The following is a 17,223-nucleotide window of genomic DNA, read 5'->3' as shown; positions in this document are numbered from 1 at the left end:
ATATCGCTCTCACCAGCAATGAATCTGTGATGCAAATTCATTGGATGTATATATAGCTATTCCCGCATGCATTCCCAGCAGCCAAATGGAAATATGTGGACCAGCTTTGCCTCTGGCTAGTGCTTCTATTATTGGACTTGTCTTTCACCTCAAATGCCTCGAATGGCACCCTCGACATCGATTAGTACTACAGTGCACGTGCACACACCGTACACCTGCACGCACGCACACGCCTATACGCACGCGCACACACACATGCACGCGCACACGCACGCGCGCACGCGCACGCGCGCACGCGCACACACACACAAGTTCTTGCGGTGCAGAGTGAGATGTTGAGCATTTGTACTCCACTACTCCTTGATTAAAGTGCTACAGACTAACCTCTGAGCAGAGTTTCACTCTTGCTTCATTGCTTCTGCCTTCGTCCACAGCATGTTTCAAAGGAGGAAGCCATGGGAGCCACATGGGGCGGCCATGACGCCACGTCGCCATGACAGCAGTGTCCCTCTGCGCTCTCTGCAGTGACCCCCCGCTCAGCCAAGGATGCTGGGAAATAACAAGCACTTTTATAATGGACAGGATGACAAGGACGGGGATGATGAGGAGGAGGAAGACGAGCAGAGGGAAGGTGGACGCTTCAACGAGAACGGAGGGCTGGAGGAACTGGAGGAGTTGGAGTTGAGGTCCAGGCGACAATCGTGGGAGGGGAAAGGCAGCGATGGGGGCAAGCCGGCGGCCATTGTTGTCGGGAGGCAGAGGGCAGAGCGGCAACTGAGGTCGGCCAACCCGGGGAACAGGGGTAACTCCAATCAAGTCCCCACTCACCATCAGCCAATGAATAAGCAGCATCATCATCATCATAAAGTTATCTCAACCAATCAGCAGCTCCATCACCCCGGAACAACCAATGCATTGCAGAAGAGGCGGGCTCATATGGAGCGCAGCATGACCACAGTAGCGCCATTGGAAGACACTCACCTGACTATGATGGTGTTCCGCATTGGAATCCCAGACATCAAACAAACGGTAGGTGCATTGTGTTGTGACTGGGCTTGCTAATGCTGGGCCTGCTACAATATGCATGACTATGTTCATTAAGCACATTGCCTGTTGTTATTTTCATATTATAATTCCTCTCCACATGCCAGTGATTCTCATATGGAAAGTCTCTGTTTAAGGGGTTATAATACAATTTCAAGTGCAGACCCAGCTACAAAACAGTGCCCCTTGGAGCCAGGATTCATCACTTACTCTAGGTCTAGGACACTTCAGCAGGGCAGGCAGACATGCGGAACTTCAACCTGAAGAACGTTGCATTCTGGGATGGATTTGCCCCAAACACATGAACGCGCTGCCGTTGACTATCATTTTTCACGATGATACGTGAACGCTGTTTCATACGTGAACGCACGTGAACGCGTGCAATGATTGTCAACGGCAGCGCGTTCATGTGTTTGGGGCAAATCCATCCCAGAATGCACTCTGTTCCTACCCGGAAGGAGGAGTGAAATCGCCTCATGCACTTTAGAGCAACTTAATGCAAGTGGATGGGAGGAGAACTCGGGTGCCGTCTCTATTCATATATACTCTAAGGGGCCCACACACTCCACATCCAGGTGACAATGCATGCAACCCCTCCCCCCAAGTTACTCTCTCTCCGTCTTCCAACTCCCTGAACATTCTGGCTGTTCCACATGTCAGCTAATCTGCTCTCAATATAACAGTAGTTGCTAATTATCTAATAAGGTTTTAATGAGTTTGTAGTGGGCCAGAGAGGGGAGGGGAAGGGGGAGGGACAGTGGAGGCAGGCACAAATGTGTGTAAGCCATTTGTGTTGGTCTCGGGGCACTGTGTCAGCCACTGGCTGACACGCTCCTATACCGCCCACCGCTTACAAACATTAAGCAAGCTAAATCTCAGCTGAAATGTAATCGGAAAAGATTAAAGGGGCACTGGGAGAAGGAGAGAATATTAGAAACACAGTTTGATGGAGAGAAAAAGAGAATGAGAAAGAAGGAGAGAGGTTATAATCAGAGAGAGATAGTAGGAATAACAAAACCCCACCATGAGAACAACTCTACTTAAATGTTGACGCAGAGAAGGCTCCCTTGACTCAAATACACCAGAGTAAGGCCAAGTGTGGACAAGGACGGATACATGCACACCGCACAGACGAACAGTCTGGTGAGACGTAGGAGGACACTAGGCAGGAGGCAAACCATAGTCCTAGAGACCTCTCAGTGCCTGCTATCCCCCAAGAACGCACAAGGCAGAGAGAGCTTCCTGTTCGTTCTGCCAGGAGCGAAAAGACAGTGGGCGGTCCGCAGGGGGGGGGGTGCCCTGGGCACGGCGGTCACTGGGGTGTGGTCAGCACTGGTTTGCTGCACCTGGCCGGCAGGTTTCTTACTTCCCTGTTGGCCAGGTGTTGACCTCTCTCCCGGTGCTGGTTGCGCCTCGGTGGTGGCTGCGCCTGGGGTGCCCCACCGTGGACTTGTCTATAGCTGGAAGCCTGGAGGAGATGGGCAGTGACTTGGCCAATCACTGCTGACCCGCCAACTGGAGAGTGTAGTGGTTGAGGGTTGAAACACGGTTGGAAGAAGGTTGGAGACCACCTGATGACCTCTCTTCCAGGCCAAGGCTTCATCCATTAGGAATGGATTACATTCGCATCTTCGATGTATTTACAAACTTAAATTGCAGGAATCATGTCTCAGTGTCATTGATAACGGCATGGTGCCACTCAGACAACACTTGCATCCTCCATCCTATACATATCGTCACTATCGGGTGAAACGCTCATTATGTCCAAAATATTATATTTGTATTTAGAATAGACAATTATCTCTCCCCCATTATCCCCTTACACATTTCTGACTTACTTGCCATTGAGGAGCCCCCACCGGGAGGACCTAGAGCTTTCTCATAGTCCTCCATTGAGGAGCCCCCACCAGGAGGACCTAGCGCTTTCGTCATAGTCCTCCCAGCCAACACTCGGGTGACTCAACTGACAGGTGCCGCCCCAGCCCGAACCGTCATTCTCCCGTTTTTATGCGAGAACTTCTGGGAACTCAAATTATGTTTGCATAGATACCCGACAAAGCCGGATGCACCACGGACGCGGTGGATTCAAACCCACAACCTCCGTGGTGGTGGGAAGGTCTTGCCACTATAACACCCAAGTACCAGACGATTCATTTTTATTATGAATGTAAAATAAATAAAAACTAGAAATTAGCTGATCTACAAGCTCATAGCGATCTACTATTTTCACTACTTTTAAGTGACACAGTCTAGGGCATACATTTACAAAAAAACATATACAAGAGAGATACAAGGTTTCTGCTTGACAGCAACGAAATGTTGACACTACAACTACACCATCTCAATAAAGCGCCCACCCCCCAGACAGACAGACAGACACACACACACCCTCATGCGGTTTACCTCCCAAGGAGACACCAAGAGTCATTGCTACGGCAACGGGTGCCTGGCTGCTCTAATGTACCGGTTGCCATGCCAATAGTGTTGGCTACAGCATCACACAGAGCGACCTGGTGGGGAGAGGTGGGGGAGGGAGAGAGAGGTGTGTGTGTGTGTGTGTGTGTGTGTGTGTGTGTGTGTGTGTGTGTGTGTGTGGGTGGTTGTGGGGGGGGGGTTAGTGGTGGGGGGTTTACAGGGGACGTAGAATTGTGCTGAGCTCTGCCGTTTCACTCACAGGTCACCAGAATGGAACAATAGCATAAATCCATATCTCATTCAGACATTACAGTACTTGTAAATGCCCTGCCAGGTGAACTCTGTGCAGCTCCGACCTTAATTGGCAAAAATGAAAAGCTTGTCCTTTTCCCCAGGAAATGCATTGGACATAATCCTTGGGCGGAAAATGAATGGAGCACGTGCATCACCATGAAATCTAATTAGGTCCACACCAGATGCACATACAACATCAAAGATATTGTGGACTGTGACCATAGCCAGCCTGTCGCGGATGCTCGCACACAGACGCAAGACGCAAAGAGGCTTTACTCTCTATACGACTTCTCCACTTTCTCTCATATTGCGGAGATCTAAGTTTAATGTATGGGAGGATAAAAGCCGAAAAATAGCCAAGTGGATATTTCTACCCAGTATAGAGAATCCCAACTTCTCCATCTGGTTGAAAACAAACAGTACTGCATAATGTGGCTTGAATAACCAGTCCACCTCCTGTAAGTCATCTTACTTCAATGAATATGGCAGCTGATGAATTATTTAGATAAAATACATTCATATGCAGCACACATACCGGTAAGCGTGTGTGCGCGCACACACACACGTGCCATTCTAATGCACACTTAAAACACTAACTTGTGCACAGGCAGTGCAGTCGAGCTTATTCATAACCTAATAATGGATGTCATTTTATATGTCAACCCATGCTGACTTCAGTGACCTGCTAACAAATGTATGTGTGTGTGTGTGTGTGTGTAAGGAAACAACTCCAATCAAATGCAGATAGACGCGTGTGTGCACACATGCACGGCACACTTATTTTATACCTTATCTTTCAGAGGTGTCTCCAGTTTGACCCTGACTTCATGGTGTGGGGCGCCAAACAGCAGATTATCTGTTCCCTCAGCGAGCCCCTGTGGGACGTCCATAACTATGGCCTCTTCCAGCCAGCTGGGGAAGGAAGAGAGGCCAAGTTCTTGGACGAGGAGCACCCCCTGCGAGACTACCCACAGTCCTTCGAGCAAGGGGTACCTTACCTGGAGGTACTGTATGGCATACCTGTCTTCATTGTCATTAACATTAGGGACAGTGTTTGAACTCCAATAAGTGGGAGCTGGTGCAGCACTAGCTCAAACCCTTATACTGTAGTATGGGGATGCAGAGGCATACAGTGGAATTTTACCTCAAATTGATACTTGCTCACTGAAAATAAATAAGGGATATGGACATATAAGACAGAGTGATGCATTAGATTTGACTTCTCATGTATTAAATGTCATGTAACATAATGCTGTATTACAGCATTGCTGTAATGTGTCTTGAAACAACTTGTAATTGGGAGTGTGATACCTTGACTAGTTTAGGCATTGACTGCCGTTATTTTCCTGAAAGCTTGAGGTTTCACAATCGATGAAAATGCAGTTCTGTTCATCCAGCATTTTTGTGCTTCTATGCGAACCCAATTGGTCCGTGTTTGATTGATCGATTGATTGATTGATTGAAGAATGTATTAACAGTTTGGAGGATTACAGTACATTGCAAGCACTACTCAATACAAGACTTAACTGTGGACAACACCATAAATCATTTCACTTGTTTACAATGTTCAATTCATCATAACATTTAGAGGCTTACAAATATACACTTCTAATTCTATATAGCCAAAAACAGGAAATCATCATAGAGGAGGTAAAAAGGGGAAAAGAACACACAGTGAGGGGAAAAGGGGGTGGGATTTTACGGGGGCCAGTTTGGAATTGCAGCCGTCCGTACAGTAGGTGCCCTTTGAGAGTGTTCGGGGGAGGGAAGCCGTCCGTAGGTGCCCTTTAAGAGTGTTCGGGGAGGGAAGCCGGGCGGGAAGGGTGATATTTGTCACTGCATGTACTCATATGAGCTTGGGTGGTACCGGGCCAGCAGGAAGTGTTGGGCGGGAGGAGTAGGACAAAGGTCTTAAGTCCTCCCGGTGGGGGCTCGATCCTCACTGGCAGGTGAGTCAGCAGTACGACAGCAGTGACAAAATGAATTCCTTGGCACAATGACTAAATTAGGGAGAAAAATGGGGGTAATTGGCTACTCTAAATTTAGAAGGGAAGAAAAAGAAGAACAAAAGAAGATGCAGTTCTGTGACCATCAGTGGACTGAATTATTGGAGATGGGGAAATTGTTTGCATTGGCACTTCCCTGTTTCTAGTTTCATACTCGGAGTAGTGTACTCTGAGTTAGGGATCACATTCTTTTGCTTCCGATCTGATTCCGAGCATCTGCCGATACTGATTTTTCCCGATCCGATATTTATATTTTATGGAACACGTTTATTTCATATCACAATAGTACAATATCCCAAATCACAGACAATATCCAGTCTAATATCATGATATATATATATTATACCTATTCATGTTCCATTCCATTTAGCACCATGACTCTGACCTGAATGGAACAGAACCTCCTTAATTAGTATCATTCCATTCAGGTCAAGTAGCTGTGTTTACCCTACTATGTCAAAATGGCTGCTGTGAAAAGGGTCTATTAAATGAAAACCAACAGTACAGCCACTGCTATAGATGTAACCTACTCATTCTAAACTGAAGCGGTTGTTTCCCCAACAGTGGCTTTTAAGTGGGTTGTTGTGAATGGGTGTGACATGCCATAGATTTCTACTATGGTTTACTCACACATACTGTACAACGATGCTACAGTGCCCTCTGCAGGTGAATTTACTTTAAAACTGTGGGCTCAGAAATATGTTCATAATTTGTGTTGAAAGCAGAAAATCACATACAGTAGTTGGGAAACATGTAGGCTATTTTAAATATGGCTTTGTGTACTGTGACATCATGTATAACAAAGTGAAAGTTCACCCAGCTGTGATCTTTCAGTCAATACAATCTACATTAGTGACCACAAGCAACACACAGGCTCTGATCAAATTTAAATAAGATAGGATAAGATCAAACTTTATTGATGCCCAGAGGGAACAGCACAGGAACGGGTAAGAACTATTCATACTTAGTAGTTCTCCAGCATCTCGCACTGAAAAGAGGTGAACAAACTCAGGAGCTCATAGATTGGCTATTTTCGGTGCGTGACACAATGCACAACAAAGTATAACTCAGCTGATATAATACTACAATAATTAGGCTTAGGTTGTGACAACTCTGAATGGTACAGTCTATCAATAAATATTTCTGAATATAGTCTATCACAAATTGATCTCTCCCTGGTGCTGTGTATATTGCGCTCAGATCAGCCGATGCAGGGACGTACCGCCGGGTCAACGCTCCGCACGTCCCAAACTCTCCCTTCTGGCTCCAAAACTATGGAATGCACTTCCCATTGCAATCATTCAGATCTACAGATTCACTCCCAATCTTCTACCGCTGTCTGAAAACGCGCCTCTTCAGACTCCATCTTAGCCCATAGCCCATAGCCTCAACCTCCTACAGGCGTATGCAAAGGCTCAACTTATGTGACTTGGATAGAATATTTTATGTAGACTTAGATAGCAGTTTATGTAGACTTATAGCATTTTATATAAACATCGCACTATGCATAGTTTCATTATATAGATATTCCACTGTTCTTAGTTTACGTATGATTCAACTACTTTGTAGGCCTATGTATATGATATATTGCCATGCTCTTTTGTTCTTGCTTAATGTAAATCGCTCTGGATTAAGAGCGTCTGCTATGCCTAAATTGTAAATTGTATATTTACTGTATAAGCTTATGGATATAATACACACCTTAAAAAAAGAAGAAAATACATTATTCTTTTTGTTTTGTTTATGTTCCACAGTTTAGGTACAAAACCAGGGTTTACAAACAGACAAATCTGGATGAGAAAATCCTCTCCAAACTGAGCACCAAGGTATCCGTTACAAGTCTTTTGAAAGTACCAGTTTTACAATGCCATTGCTTTTACAAACGAGGGGATTCTACCTCCTTTTCAGGCCAATCTGAAAAAGTTCCTTGAGTACGTTCAAACAGGAGCTGTGGAGAAGATAGCAAAGGTCCTGGAGAAAGGCCTCGACCCTAATTTCCATGACCCTGACACTGGAGGTGAGTTACACTGCCCTGAGAGATTTATCCTGGCTCCCAATTGAAAAACAAGAGACTGACCCGGGCTACTGGCATAGCGGTCCAGGCACCTAGGCTGCAACTGACCATCCCAACGACCTTTGCTGCGTGTCATTCCCCATCTCTCTCCCCATTTCCTGTCAGTCTATTGTCCTATAAATAAAGGCAAATACAATAAATAAATAAAAAAAGGCTTTTGATCCTGTTCTCCCCATAAGATTATCCTTTATTTTCAGAGTGACAGAAAAAAGGGCTTTAAAGGTAGGACATGAAAAGCACTTGCATTGCTCTTGGCTGTCAGTGTCAGCTGTGATTTTGCTCTCTTCCGTACCTATCATAGAGTACATCACTCATTCACTTTTTTGACTGATAAGTCATGCGATTAAGGTGAGCTCATACTGACAGTCACACTCAATCCTTTTCCTCCTCTTTGTCTTCATGTTCTCGTACTTCTGTGTTCTCCTTATTTGTCTTGCTCTTCTTCTTTGTGTTTATTTTGGGTGTTATGATTCTTCCTTTTCCTCAAGGTACTACTTCATATTTCTTGTTTGATTGATTTGATGATTGAAGTATTTATTAACAGTTTGCAGAATTACAGTACATTTCATGCACAACTCGATACAAAAAACTTAACTGAGTGGACGACCAATAAAGCACTAGACTTGTTTACAAGAGGGTCCACCTTGTTCAATTCATAACATTTAGAGACATACAAATATACACTTCTATGTTGTTATTGTTCTTCTTTGTTCTCTTCTTTTTTATCCTCTTTTTCATCATCTTCTTCTCCATGTCCGTTGTGTCTTCCTCTTATTCTTCCTGTTATTCTTTGTTCTCTTCATCTACTACTAATCATTATTATTATTACTGTCATTTTAACTTCAAAATGCATTTGACAAGAACACATATGAAGCACCCTTCATACTGGAACACAATGTGTCACAATAACTCCTCCCATACATTAAACTTAGATAACCACCACAATTACATAATATCTTTCTGTCTCCCCCTGTGAGGCAGAGAGCCCCCTCTCCGTGGCGGTGCAGTCAGGACAGTCCACAGAAGTCATTCGCGTGCTGTTCCAAGGCGGGTCCCATCTGGATTTCAGGACCAGAGATGGTCTGACAACCTTGCACAGAGCTGTTAGAGCACAAAATCACATTGGGCTGCTGGTAATGAGGACCGCTCACTAAATCACATGCATGCAGGCAGCCAGCTGTACTGTAGCATGTATACACGCAGACAGATGTGTATTAATTTGTATGAAACACGCACGCACGCACGCACACACACACACACACACACACACACACACACACACACACACACACACACTGGTTTACATGGTGTCGTGCTCTCCTTGGCAGGCTCTCCTGTCTCTGGGAGCATCTCCGGACTACAAAGATCGTTGTTTCCTCACCCCGCTGTACCACAGCGTGCTTGCAGGAGGCGAGACCTCCTGTTGCGAGACCCTCCTCTACTACAGGGCCAGGCTAGGTACGAAGGACGAGAATGGCTGGGAGGAGACACACCAGGTAAATCTGTCTGTCTGTCTGTCTGTCTGTCTCTGAATTGTCATATGGTTTCCTTTCATATTTTTATGTAAAAAGTCACCAGTCTGTTCCTTTCATATACAGTAAGTCCCTCCCATTCATAGTCTGTCTGTCTCTTTCTGTCTGTCTGTCTGTCTCTCTCTCTCTCTCTCTCTCTCTCTCTCTCTCTCTCTCTCTCTCTCTCTCTCTCTCTCTCTCTCTCTCTCTCTCTCTAATTTGTTATGTAGCACAATGCCATTTCCCTCTCTTATCAATGTTGTATTCATTTAACATCAACTCTGTCTCTTTGACTCTTCTCTCACACCCTCTCTTCCCGCCCCTAAGTTGAGGCACGTTCTGTCTCACTCATCTCTCCATTATCTGCTCCTCCTTCCCTCCCTCCTGTCTCCAAATAGCACAGGGATGAAGAGGAATATGGAATGGAAGAGATACATAAGGTACCCATCACCCATTCATCCATCCTCATCAAGCTTTCAGAGCAAATGCACCAACAACTCTCTTTTCATGAGATATGACCGATTATGTAGGTTAATTTTGTCCTTGGGCTTAATTGTGAACTTGACAGTTGTTGAGCTTTTCGACACAAAAGTTAATCATCTTTTCGTGGCAACTGATAATTCTTCCCAGTCCCATCAAGTTTCATGAAACTCCACCCAGGATTAAAATACTCTGCCTTGCATTGTTACGGTTGGAGTAATACAAAAAAGGAGAAAGAAAGTCAAAATGAAAAATAAAGAAATAAAATACAACAAATCAGGAGAAACCTTCTCAAGCAAACCCTGCTTACTATTGCATCAAGTTGGAACTCCACGTTTTATTATTATTTGTGTGCTCACATCAAGTTGCAACACTGTTATATTTTTATTATTAGTGTGTGCTCATATTGGTGCATTGCCAGTAACGGTTATCTCCACCAGTCCAGAACGGCAGTTGGACAAGTATGTTTTCGCTCCTGTGTGTGTGTGTGTGTGTGTGTGTGTGTGTGTGTGTGTGTGTGTGTGTGTGTGTGTGTGTGTGTGTGTGACTACTACAACAATCAGCATCATATTTCCTGTGAATGGGATACATTTCCACAAGGCTAAGTAGAATCGCGTGAATCTAGTTTGCGTCCGAGCATAGGCATGGTAACGCCTCACCTGCCTTTGATTGGCCTACCGACACTGCCCGTCTTGACTGTCCTCCGAGGTGGATAGCTATGCTGGATAGTCTGATGCGAGGTTACTCCGTGGTGGGGAATAATACAAGTAGAATCAGCTAATCGTTTGCTAGCTGCCCGTCTGGCACATGGGATCTGCTATACTAGCAAGGGAAAGCGTGCTTCATCCCGACACCATTGTTTGACAGAGTACTGCATGTCCACACGTATCTCACACAAAGACAAAGAAAGACCACCTAATGCACATGCAGACAGACACACACACACACACACACACACACACACACACACACACACACACACACTGTGATACCTATGCTATGCATGCGTGCAGAGAGACAGAGTGAGACACATCTGCACTTCTGTCGTATGCACATTGGACAGACAGGCTGTTTATTTAAAGCCCAATTATTTAAAGGTATATTCAGTGATTTCACTTAATTCAAATATCACTTATTTTTTTGTTTTGTTGTGATAATCCTCTCTACTATAGAGTGTGCTGACCATATAAGGAGTTCCTCCCTGTCCCCAGTTAACCCCTGGTGGTCAAAAAACCTTAGGTTTAGTTTTTGACTCTCTATCCTGATCCCACAGCCAAAAACGAAACCTAAGGTTTTTTGAGTGAAATCACTTACTCTACCTTTAATGTGCCAAACTGTGACATGTGTGCACTGCACATGCACCGGACACACACAGACAGAGAGAGAGGGAGAGACAATTTATTGCATCAGTGTAAATAATATTATTGGGGTCTGCCACCTGGTACTTTATAATGCTGTAAAGAAGAACATATGAAACATTGTTAAATGCAATAATATCATTTTTGCTGCTATGACAAACATTTGCATTTATTCCGCCACATTATAACTCTTTCAGCTCCACTAATAAATGCTGCTATCATAGGCCAACAGCTTTATGCTGTGATCTACACATATACGCCTATACAGATTCTAATAACGTAATCTTGCCATGATAACACAATGTCTTACAATATAGAAGTGCATGTTTCCAACAACATGTTGTACATGCTTTTTGTATTGAAACAATGTCACACAACACCCCTGCCAATGTGACATTCTGCCTCTTGTACAGCCCAAGTTAGGCCGCCTGGCCTGGCAGAGATATGGGCCCTTTCTTCTCCTTTCCCTTTCTTGTTTGTAGTAGTATTTCTGATGCATGCTCATAAATTACATAAGCAGTCAACTGTAAGCAGCTGTGTGCTTTGACGGTATGCCGGTTGTCGTGCTACTTTTCTTTGGCTTTGATATTTCATTTTGTTTTTATTGAATGTTATTTGAGTCTGATCCTGTCCTGAAGACTATTAATTCACTCTGCTGCACAAAAATATGAGGAAACCTGTTGGCATGTTGGAGGCCCTTTTCTGTTGTTTTCTTGCTTGTCGCTGTCATACAGATGTAACCAACGCTCTGTTGTACAGATGTAATTCCCTCTGCTCTGACCTGTGTTCATGTAAGGGCAATTTTGGATCTAAATGTGGGCCTGAAATATATTCTGTTGGTCTTTTATCTCTATCTTTTCTTTCATTTCATTTTCTTCATTAAACCTCTTTCCCTCTATCCCGGTGCCTCCTGTTACATGTTATGATGATGCTGCGGTTGCTGCCAGTTTTGAACTCTTTCCTTTGCATCCATTTGTATTGAAAGGCCTGCCAGAACGGCCTTGCCCAGCACTTGGAACACCTTCTGTTTTATGGGTCTGACACCGCTTCCCAGAATGCTTCAGGGAACACTGCACTTCACATTTGTGCCCTGTACAATAAGGCAAGTATGGAAACAGAAGAACATACACTGACATCCACAGTGTTCATTTAACTTAATGGACCCTTAGATTTGAGTTACACATTGATAAATGAACACTGAGGATTTACTATGTTCTTTCCAAAGATTTGTTTACGCCTCACACTGGTAAATTAAATTAACCAACACTATCTCGCTCACTTTCTGGCCAATCAGGAAAGCTGTTTGCGTGTCCTTCTGTACAGGGGAGCCAGTAAGGAGGCAAAGAACAAACATGGGCAAACCCCATTCCAGGTAATGAACATGTTTTGTATTAAGCTTGTCTTGTCACATTTGAAGTGTGTGTGTGTGTGTGTGTGTGTGTGCGCTTGCGTGCGTTAATCCATGTGTGAATGTGTGTACATAATTATATAGTGTAGCTTATGTGTACATGTGTGCGTCTTTCTGTTGCAGGTCGCTGTAATGTCCGGTCATTTTGAACTTGGGGAAATAATCAAAAACCATCGAGATTCTGACGTAGGTAAGCCTTCATATTGAACTTAGTCCCTTGAAGGGACTTAAGGGTCTTATCTATTAAATATAATTGAATCCCACTGCCTGTGAACACTAAAACCCCCTGATTCACAATTTTATTTTATTTAGATAAATTGTAATGTAAGGGTGCCTGGGTGGCGCAGCGGTACAGTACCTGAGACCGGGCTGCCTCCACAGCCTCTAGCAAACACAATACGTCTTCCTACTTCCGGGCCCTTCCCTACTTGTAGTTACTATAGTTACTGATGATACTAATTAAGACCCCCATAACTTTGATAGTGTACAAATGGAACCACCAAATGGACCCTTATGGCAGTGGTTCTCAAAGTGGGAGTCCAGGGACCCCCAGGGGTCCTTGAGGGAGCTCCAGGGGGTTCCCAGTTATGATGGATAGTTAGGAACCAATGGATCTGTAAGTGTACAAATGGAACTCTATATGCACACAGGGGAGAAATGTCAAAATTGGGGAAATGTTCAAAAATGACAATGGAAGTATACTGTTATGGGATAGAGAGATTTCTTCTATAACATATGTTGACTTTATTTTATTTGTTGATTACTACCGTAACCCTCACTCTCTTCATTCCTGTCCTTTTCACTTCTCACTGTTATGATGCGCCCCCCCCCCCCCCCCCCCCGGCCCCACAAACCTCAATGTCACCCTTCACACCTCTATCCCCAGTGCCCTTTTTGGAATCCCCAAAGTATGTTCCCATACGCCAAGAGAGTGCCCGCACGCTGCCTCCCTCCCTACTCCAGCCCCATCCCTTGCTGCGAGCCAACAGTGATAATACCATGCAGCCAGACCCCATGGTCAGGGGGGACCCCATGCCACTGCCCAATAAGACTTCAACCAACCCCTTCCCTGCACAGGTATTCAGAGGAGATTGTCATAGGTGGATGCTGTCTTCCTGACCTTTATGACTTTTGAGATTAGATTGTACCTGTGACATCTAATATGTTACCTTGCTCTGTTAGTCGCCTCTGTCCCACTGCACATCACTCCACATGTCTTGTCTTTTACAAACACCATTTGAAGTCAGTCCGGTTATTGTTTTTTTTCTTTTTTACTTACATTTTTATTGATTTTTCAATAAAGACAAAAGACAGAAGAAAACATAGGCTACAGTACAAACAACAACACCATAAAAAAAGGCATCGACATTGCGTTTCAAACTTTGCTTGTTACATTACATTTTTCTAGGCATTTGCTATTGTTTCTCATTTCCCCATACTCTTAAATATTGTCCATTTGGACCATTTGTCCTCCATTTTTTCTTCCTGTAGCCTCAGACGTTGTGTCAGTTTCTCCATGAAATGTATCTCCTGAATCAAGTCCTCCCATTGTCCCTGTGTTGGAGGTTCCATCTGTCCCCATTTTCTTGTGATAGCTTTCTTTCCTGCCGCCAATACAATGTTTACCAAATATCTATCCTCTCCTCGAATCTTACCCCCCATCAAGTTTCCTAAATACAAAACATCACACTTCATAGGCACCTCATATCCCAATATCTTTTGTATCTGATCATGTATCATTTTCCAAAAATCTTCCATTTTGGGACATTTCCAAAACACATGTGAGTGATCCACATTTACATCTTCACAACCTCTCCAACATTGTTTCTGTTGCTTCAACTGCTTACTTTTTGGTGTTATAAAAAATCTGCATAGATTTTTCAGCACTTATTGTTAAGTCACACATGCTCTACCGATGCCAATGCTGTCTCTCATCATCTTAATTTTCTAGCATCTAACGAGTCTTTGAATTCTTAGCTGATTTTGAACCCAAATCGCTTGGAATAAAATACCACATCTGTCTTTTGTGTATCTGTCATCAATTATTGTCTTAATAACTAAACTGCTAATCAATTTCAACTCAAATAAAAATGTATCTGGACAATACGTATTATACATAGGGAAACTCGCTTCACAGGAAATTACACTCAAAATAAAAGCCTAAATGAAACGGTAGCTCCCGCTCCACCTAACATGAAGTGCATTATTTGTGTCTGTAGCGCAGAGCTTCGGTAGGCATGAGGAGCTCCAGCAGCCCCCGGAATCGGACACGCTCCCCCTCCAGGGGCAGAGGAGTTCACAGCGACACTGAGGAGAGACCACGGCAGACAAGAGGCAGGCAGGGGTGAGGAGCCCATGATGAAGTCATAAACGGATAAGACTGTACAGTATATGCTCCCAGAGGTTGTGATCTTACAGTGTTGTTATTGCAGCGATTCTCCATCTGTGGGCCAGGGCCCACTGTTGGGCAGTGAGGATACTGCAAGTTGGCCCCCAAATAATTGGCAAAAACACTAAGATTGATTTTGACGATTTAGCATTAATATTAAAAAAGTATGACAATAGGTCATGGTATTCTTTCGTTAAAACGTTAAACATGATGTTTCATTGTGATACAGATAAATAGGATATACTACATTAGTTGCATTGATCCAAGCCGCAACACAATTGTATTATTGATCATTAAAATAAACTGCGGCCCACCTATCTGATCACCACTAAGTGGTCAGATGGGTGTACTGCAAACGGTTTGGTTTGGTTTTCAAATGTTTTGTAATAAGAACTTATTATTGATCATTACTAATTTGACATCCCAAACATCTGCAATCCTGCAGTAATAACTTAAACTGTGAAGAAGAAAAATACGTTAAAATCGGTAGTAGCGACGGGTGGTGCGCAAAGGGCAGGGACGAGCTGGTGAGTGACCAACATGAGTCACGCTTACTGACTCATGTTGTAAGATCTTTCCTCTTGAATGTATTTTATTTCTGTAGCCTACAATTTAGTCTAATTAGAGTCTTAACACTCTTTGTTTCCCTCCCCCATTTCTCTCTTTCCGTCTTGGTTTCTCTGTGCCTCTCTCTCTCTGTAGTGTGACCTCAGGAGGGGCTGGCGGTGGTCAGATGAGGCGTATGTACAGTGCGGTACCTGGGAGGGTGTATGTAGCCACTCGTGGCCACAATGCCAGTGGAGACAGAGAGCTCAACCTCAGCAAAGGAGACAAAGTGAAAGGTGAAGTTCAATGTGCCGGACAGGTTACGATTTAACAGTGTACATTTGGATGTCTTTCTGTCTCATCATCTCTCTCTGTCTGTCCCTCTTTCACTCACTCACTCACTCTCTTTCTCTCTCTCTGTGTGTGTCTCTCTCTCTCTCTCTCTCTCTCTCTCTCTGTGTGTGTGTGTGTGTGTGTGTGTGTGTGTGTGTGTGTGTGTGTGTGTGTGTGTGTGTGTGTGTGTGTGTGTGTGTGTGTGTGTGTGTGTGTGTGTGTGTGCATGTGCGTGCGTGCGCGCATGTGTGTGCGTGTTTCTCTCTCTCAGTGTTGAGTGTAGGAGAGGGAGGCTACTGGGAGGGTACAGTGAAAGGCCGTACTGGCTGGTTCCCATCTGAATGTGTGGAGGAGGTGGCACCACCCAATAAGGACAATCGACCAGGTGGGGCAACATCAGTCGGAGGTCTCATCTTAATACAGTATTTTTTTTAATGAACTGGAAGGCGGGAGGACCATCAATAATCCATCAATCATTTCATTCATTACATCTAGGGTGCATAGAGTGACTGCATACAGCTAGCCACACGGGATATGCGACCACCAACATAACACAATGCATTCAGTGTGCATTTGTTAGATTCAGAAGTGTTGCTGTAAAGGCAACACGTCTATAGAAAGACAAAGAACGTGTCAGGAGTAAATTGGCTGGAAGTGGGGATGCGCCCACACGTCACTGTGCCTGTGTGTCTTTTTCAGATACACGCAGTGAGAAAGCCAAGAGGAAATTGTTCCGAAACGTCACTGTGGGAGCCTATGATGGAATCGATGGGCCCAGGTAGGAATTGACCAGATTCAGATTTTTGTCAACCCCGCCCCGTGTGTGTGTGTGCGTGTGCGTGTGCGTGTGCGGCGCGCACAGTGGAATGGGGTGTGGCCTAAAATGTGATGTAATTTGCATCGCTGTGAAATGTTGCGCAATAACATGGTTTTTCATGCAAATGCTAACTGTACAGTAAATATGAGAGTTGCATGAATGCAAAGTAGTGCGTTATGTCTGGACAGCCATGCCGGTGGTGTTGTGCACGGTGAGATGTGGGCAAACGGTGTGGTTTGGTAGGAGAAGGTGGACAAAGGCAGCCGGAAACAAAACGGGCTGCATTGGTTTTAATTAGGGTGGCAGGATTATTATTTGTATTATTATTATTAGTAGTAGTAATGCTAGTACTACTACTACTAGTAGTAGTATTGCCGTTTGAACATATTATTTGACTAAGAGTAATAAGTTAAGTGCAAGTCAAGGCAACAGTAAGCTGAGGCCTGCTGTCTCTCAGTTAAGTCAGTATGGAGACAAAGCTACATTGAACCTCGTTGACTGCTGTCCCCCACGCTGGGGTTCCAGCTGTGCTTTGTCACACGAGTGGA

General features: G+C 44.3%; 1 protein-coding gene across 1 annotated transcript in view; it reads left to right on the top strand.

Moving 5' to 3' along the window:
• Nucleotides 1-515: 515 nt before the first annotated feature.
• LOC308333423 (SH3 and multiple ankyrin repeat domains protein 1-like) overlaps nt 516-17,223 on the top strand; it is a 35,973-nt gene continuing 19,265 nt past the window's right edge. The window contains exons 1-15 of the mRNA XM_080789821.1: nt 516-1,029; nt 4,554-4,757; nt 7,514-7,585; nt 7,668-7,776; nt 8,815-8,966; nt 9,162-9,329; nt 9,743-9,784; nt 12,168-12,284; nt 12,477-12,554; nt 12,714-12,780; nt 13,477-13,667; nt 14,810-14,934; nt 15,682-15,821; nt 16,130-16,243; nt 16,558-16,636. Of these exons, the coding sequence (XP_080645947.1) occupies nt 547-1,029; nt 4,554-4,757; nt 7,514-7,585; nt 7,668-7,776; nt 8,815-8,966; nt 9,162-9,329; nt 9,743-9,784; nt 12,168-12,284; nt 12,477-12,554; nt 12,714-12,780; nt 13,477-13,667; nt 14,810-14,934; nt 15,682-15,821; nt 16,130-16,243; nt 16,558-16,636 (2,141 nt within the window). The 5' untranslated portion in view covers nt 516-546. The remainder of the gene's footprint in view (nt 1,030-4,553; nt 4,758-7,513; nt 7,586-7,667; nt 7,777-8,814; nt 8,967-9,161; nt 9,330-9,742; nt 9,785-12,167; nt 12,285-12,476; nt 12,555-12,713; nt 12,781-13,476; nt 13,668-14,809; nt 14,935-15,681; nt 15,822-16,129; nt 16,244-16,557; nt 16,637-17,223) is intronic.

This window comes from Protomyctophum bolini (assembly GCF_963924005.1).
Source record: "Protomyctophum bolini genome assembly, chromosome: 18".
Lineage (NCBI taxonomy): Eukaryota > Metazoa > Chordata > Actinopteri > Myctophiformes > Myctophidae > Protomyctophum > Protomyctophum bolini.
The sequence above is the reverse complement of the archived record's forward strand: the minus strand, read 5'-3'. Positions and strand labels throughout refer to the sequence as shown.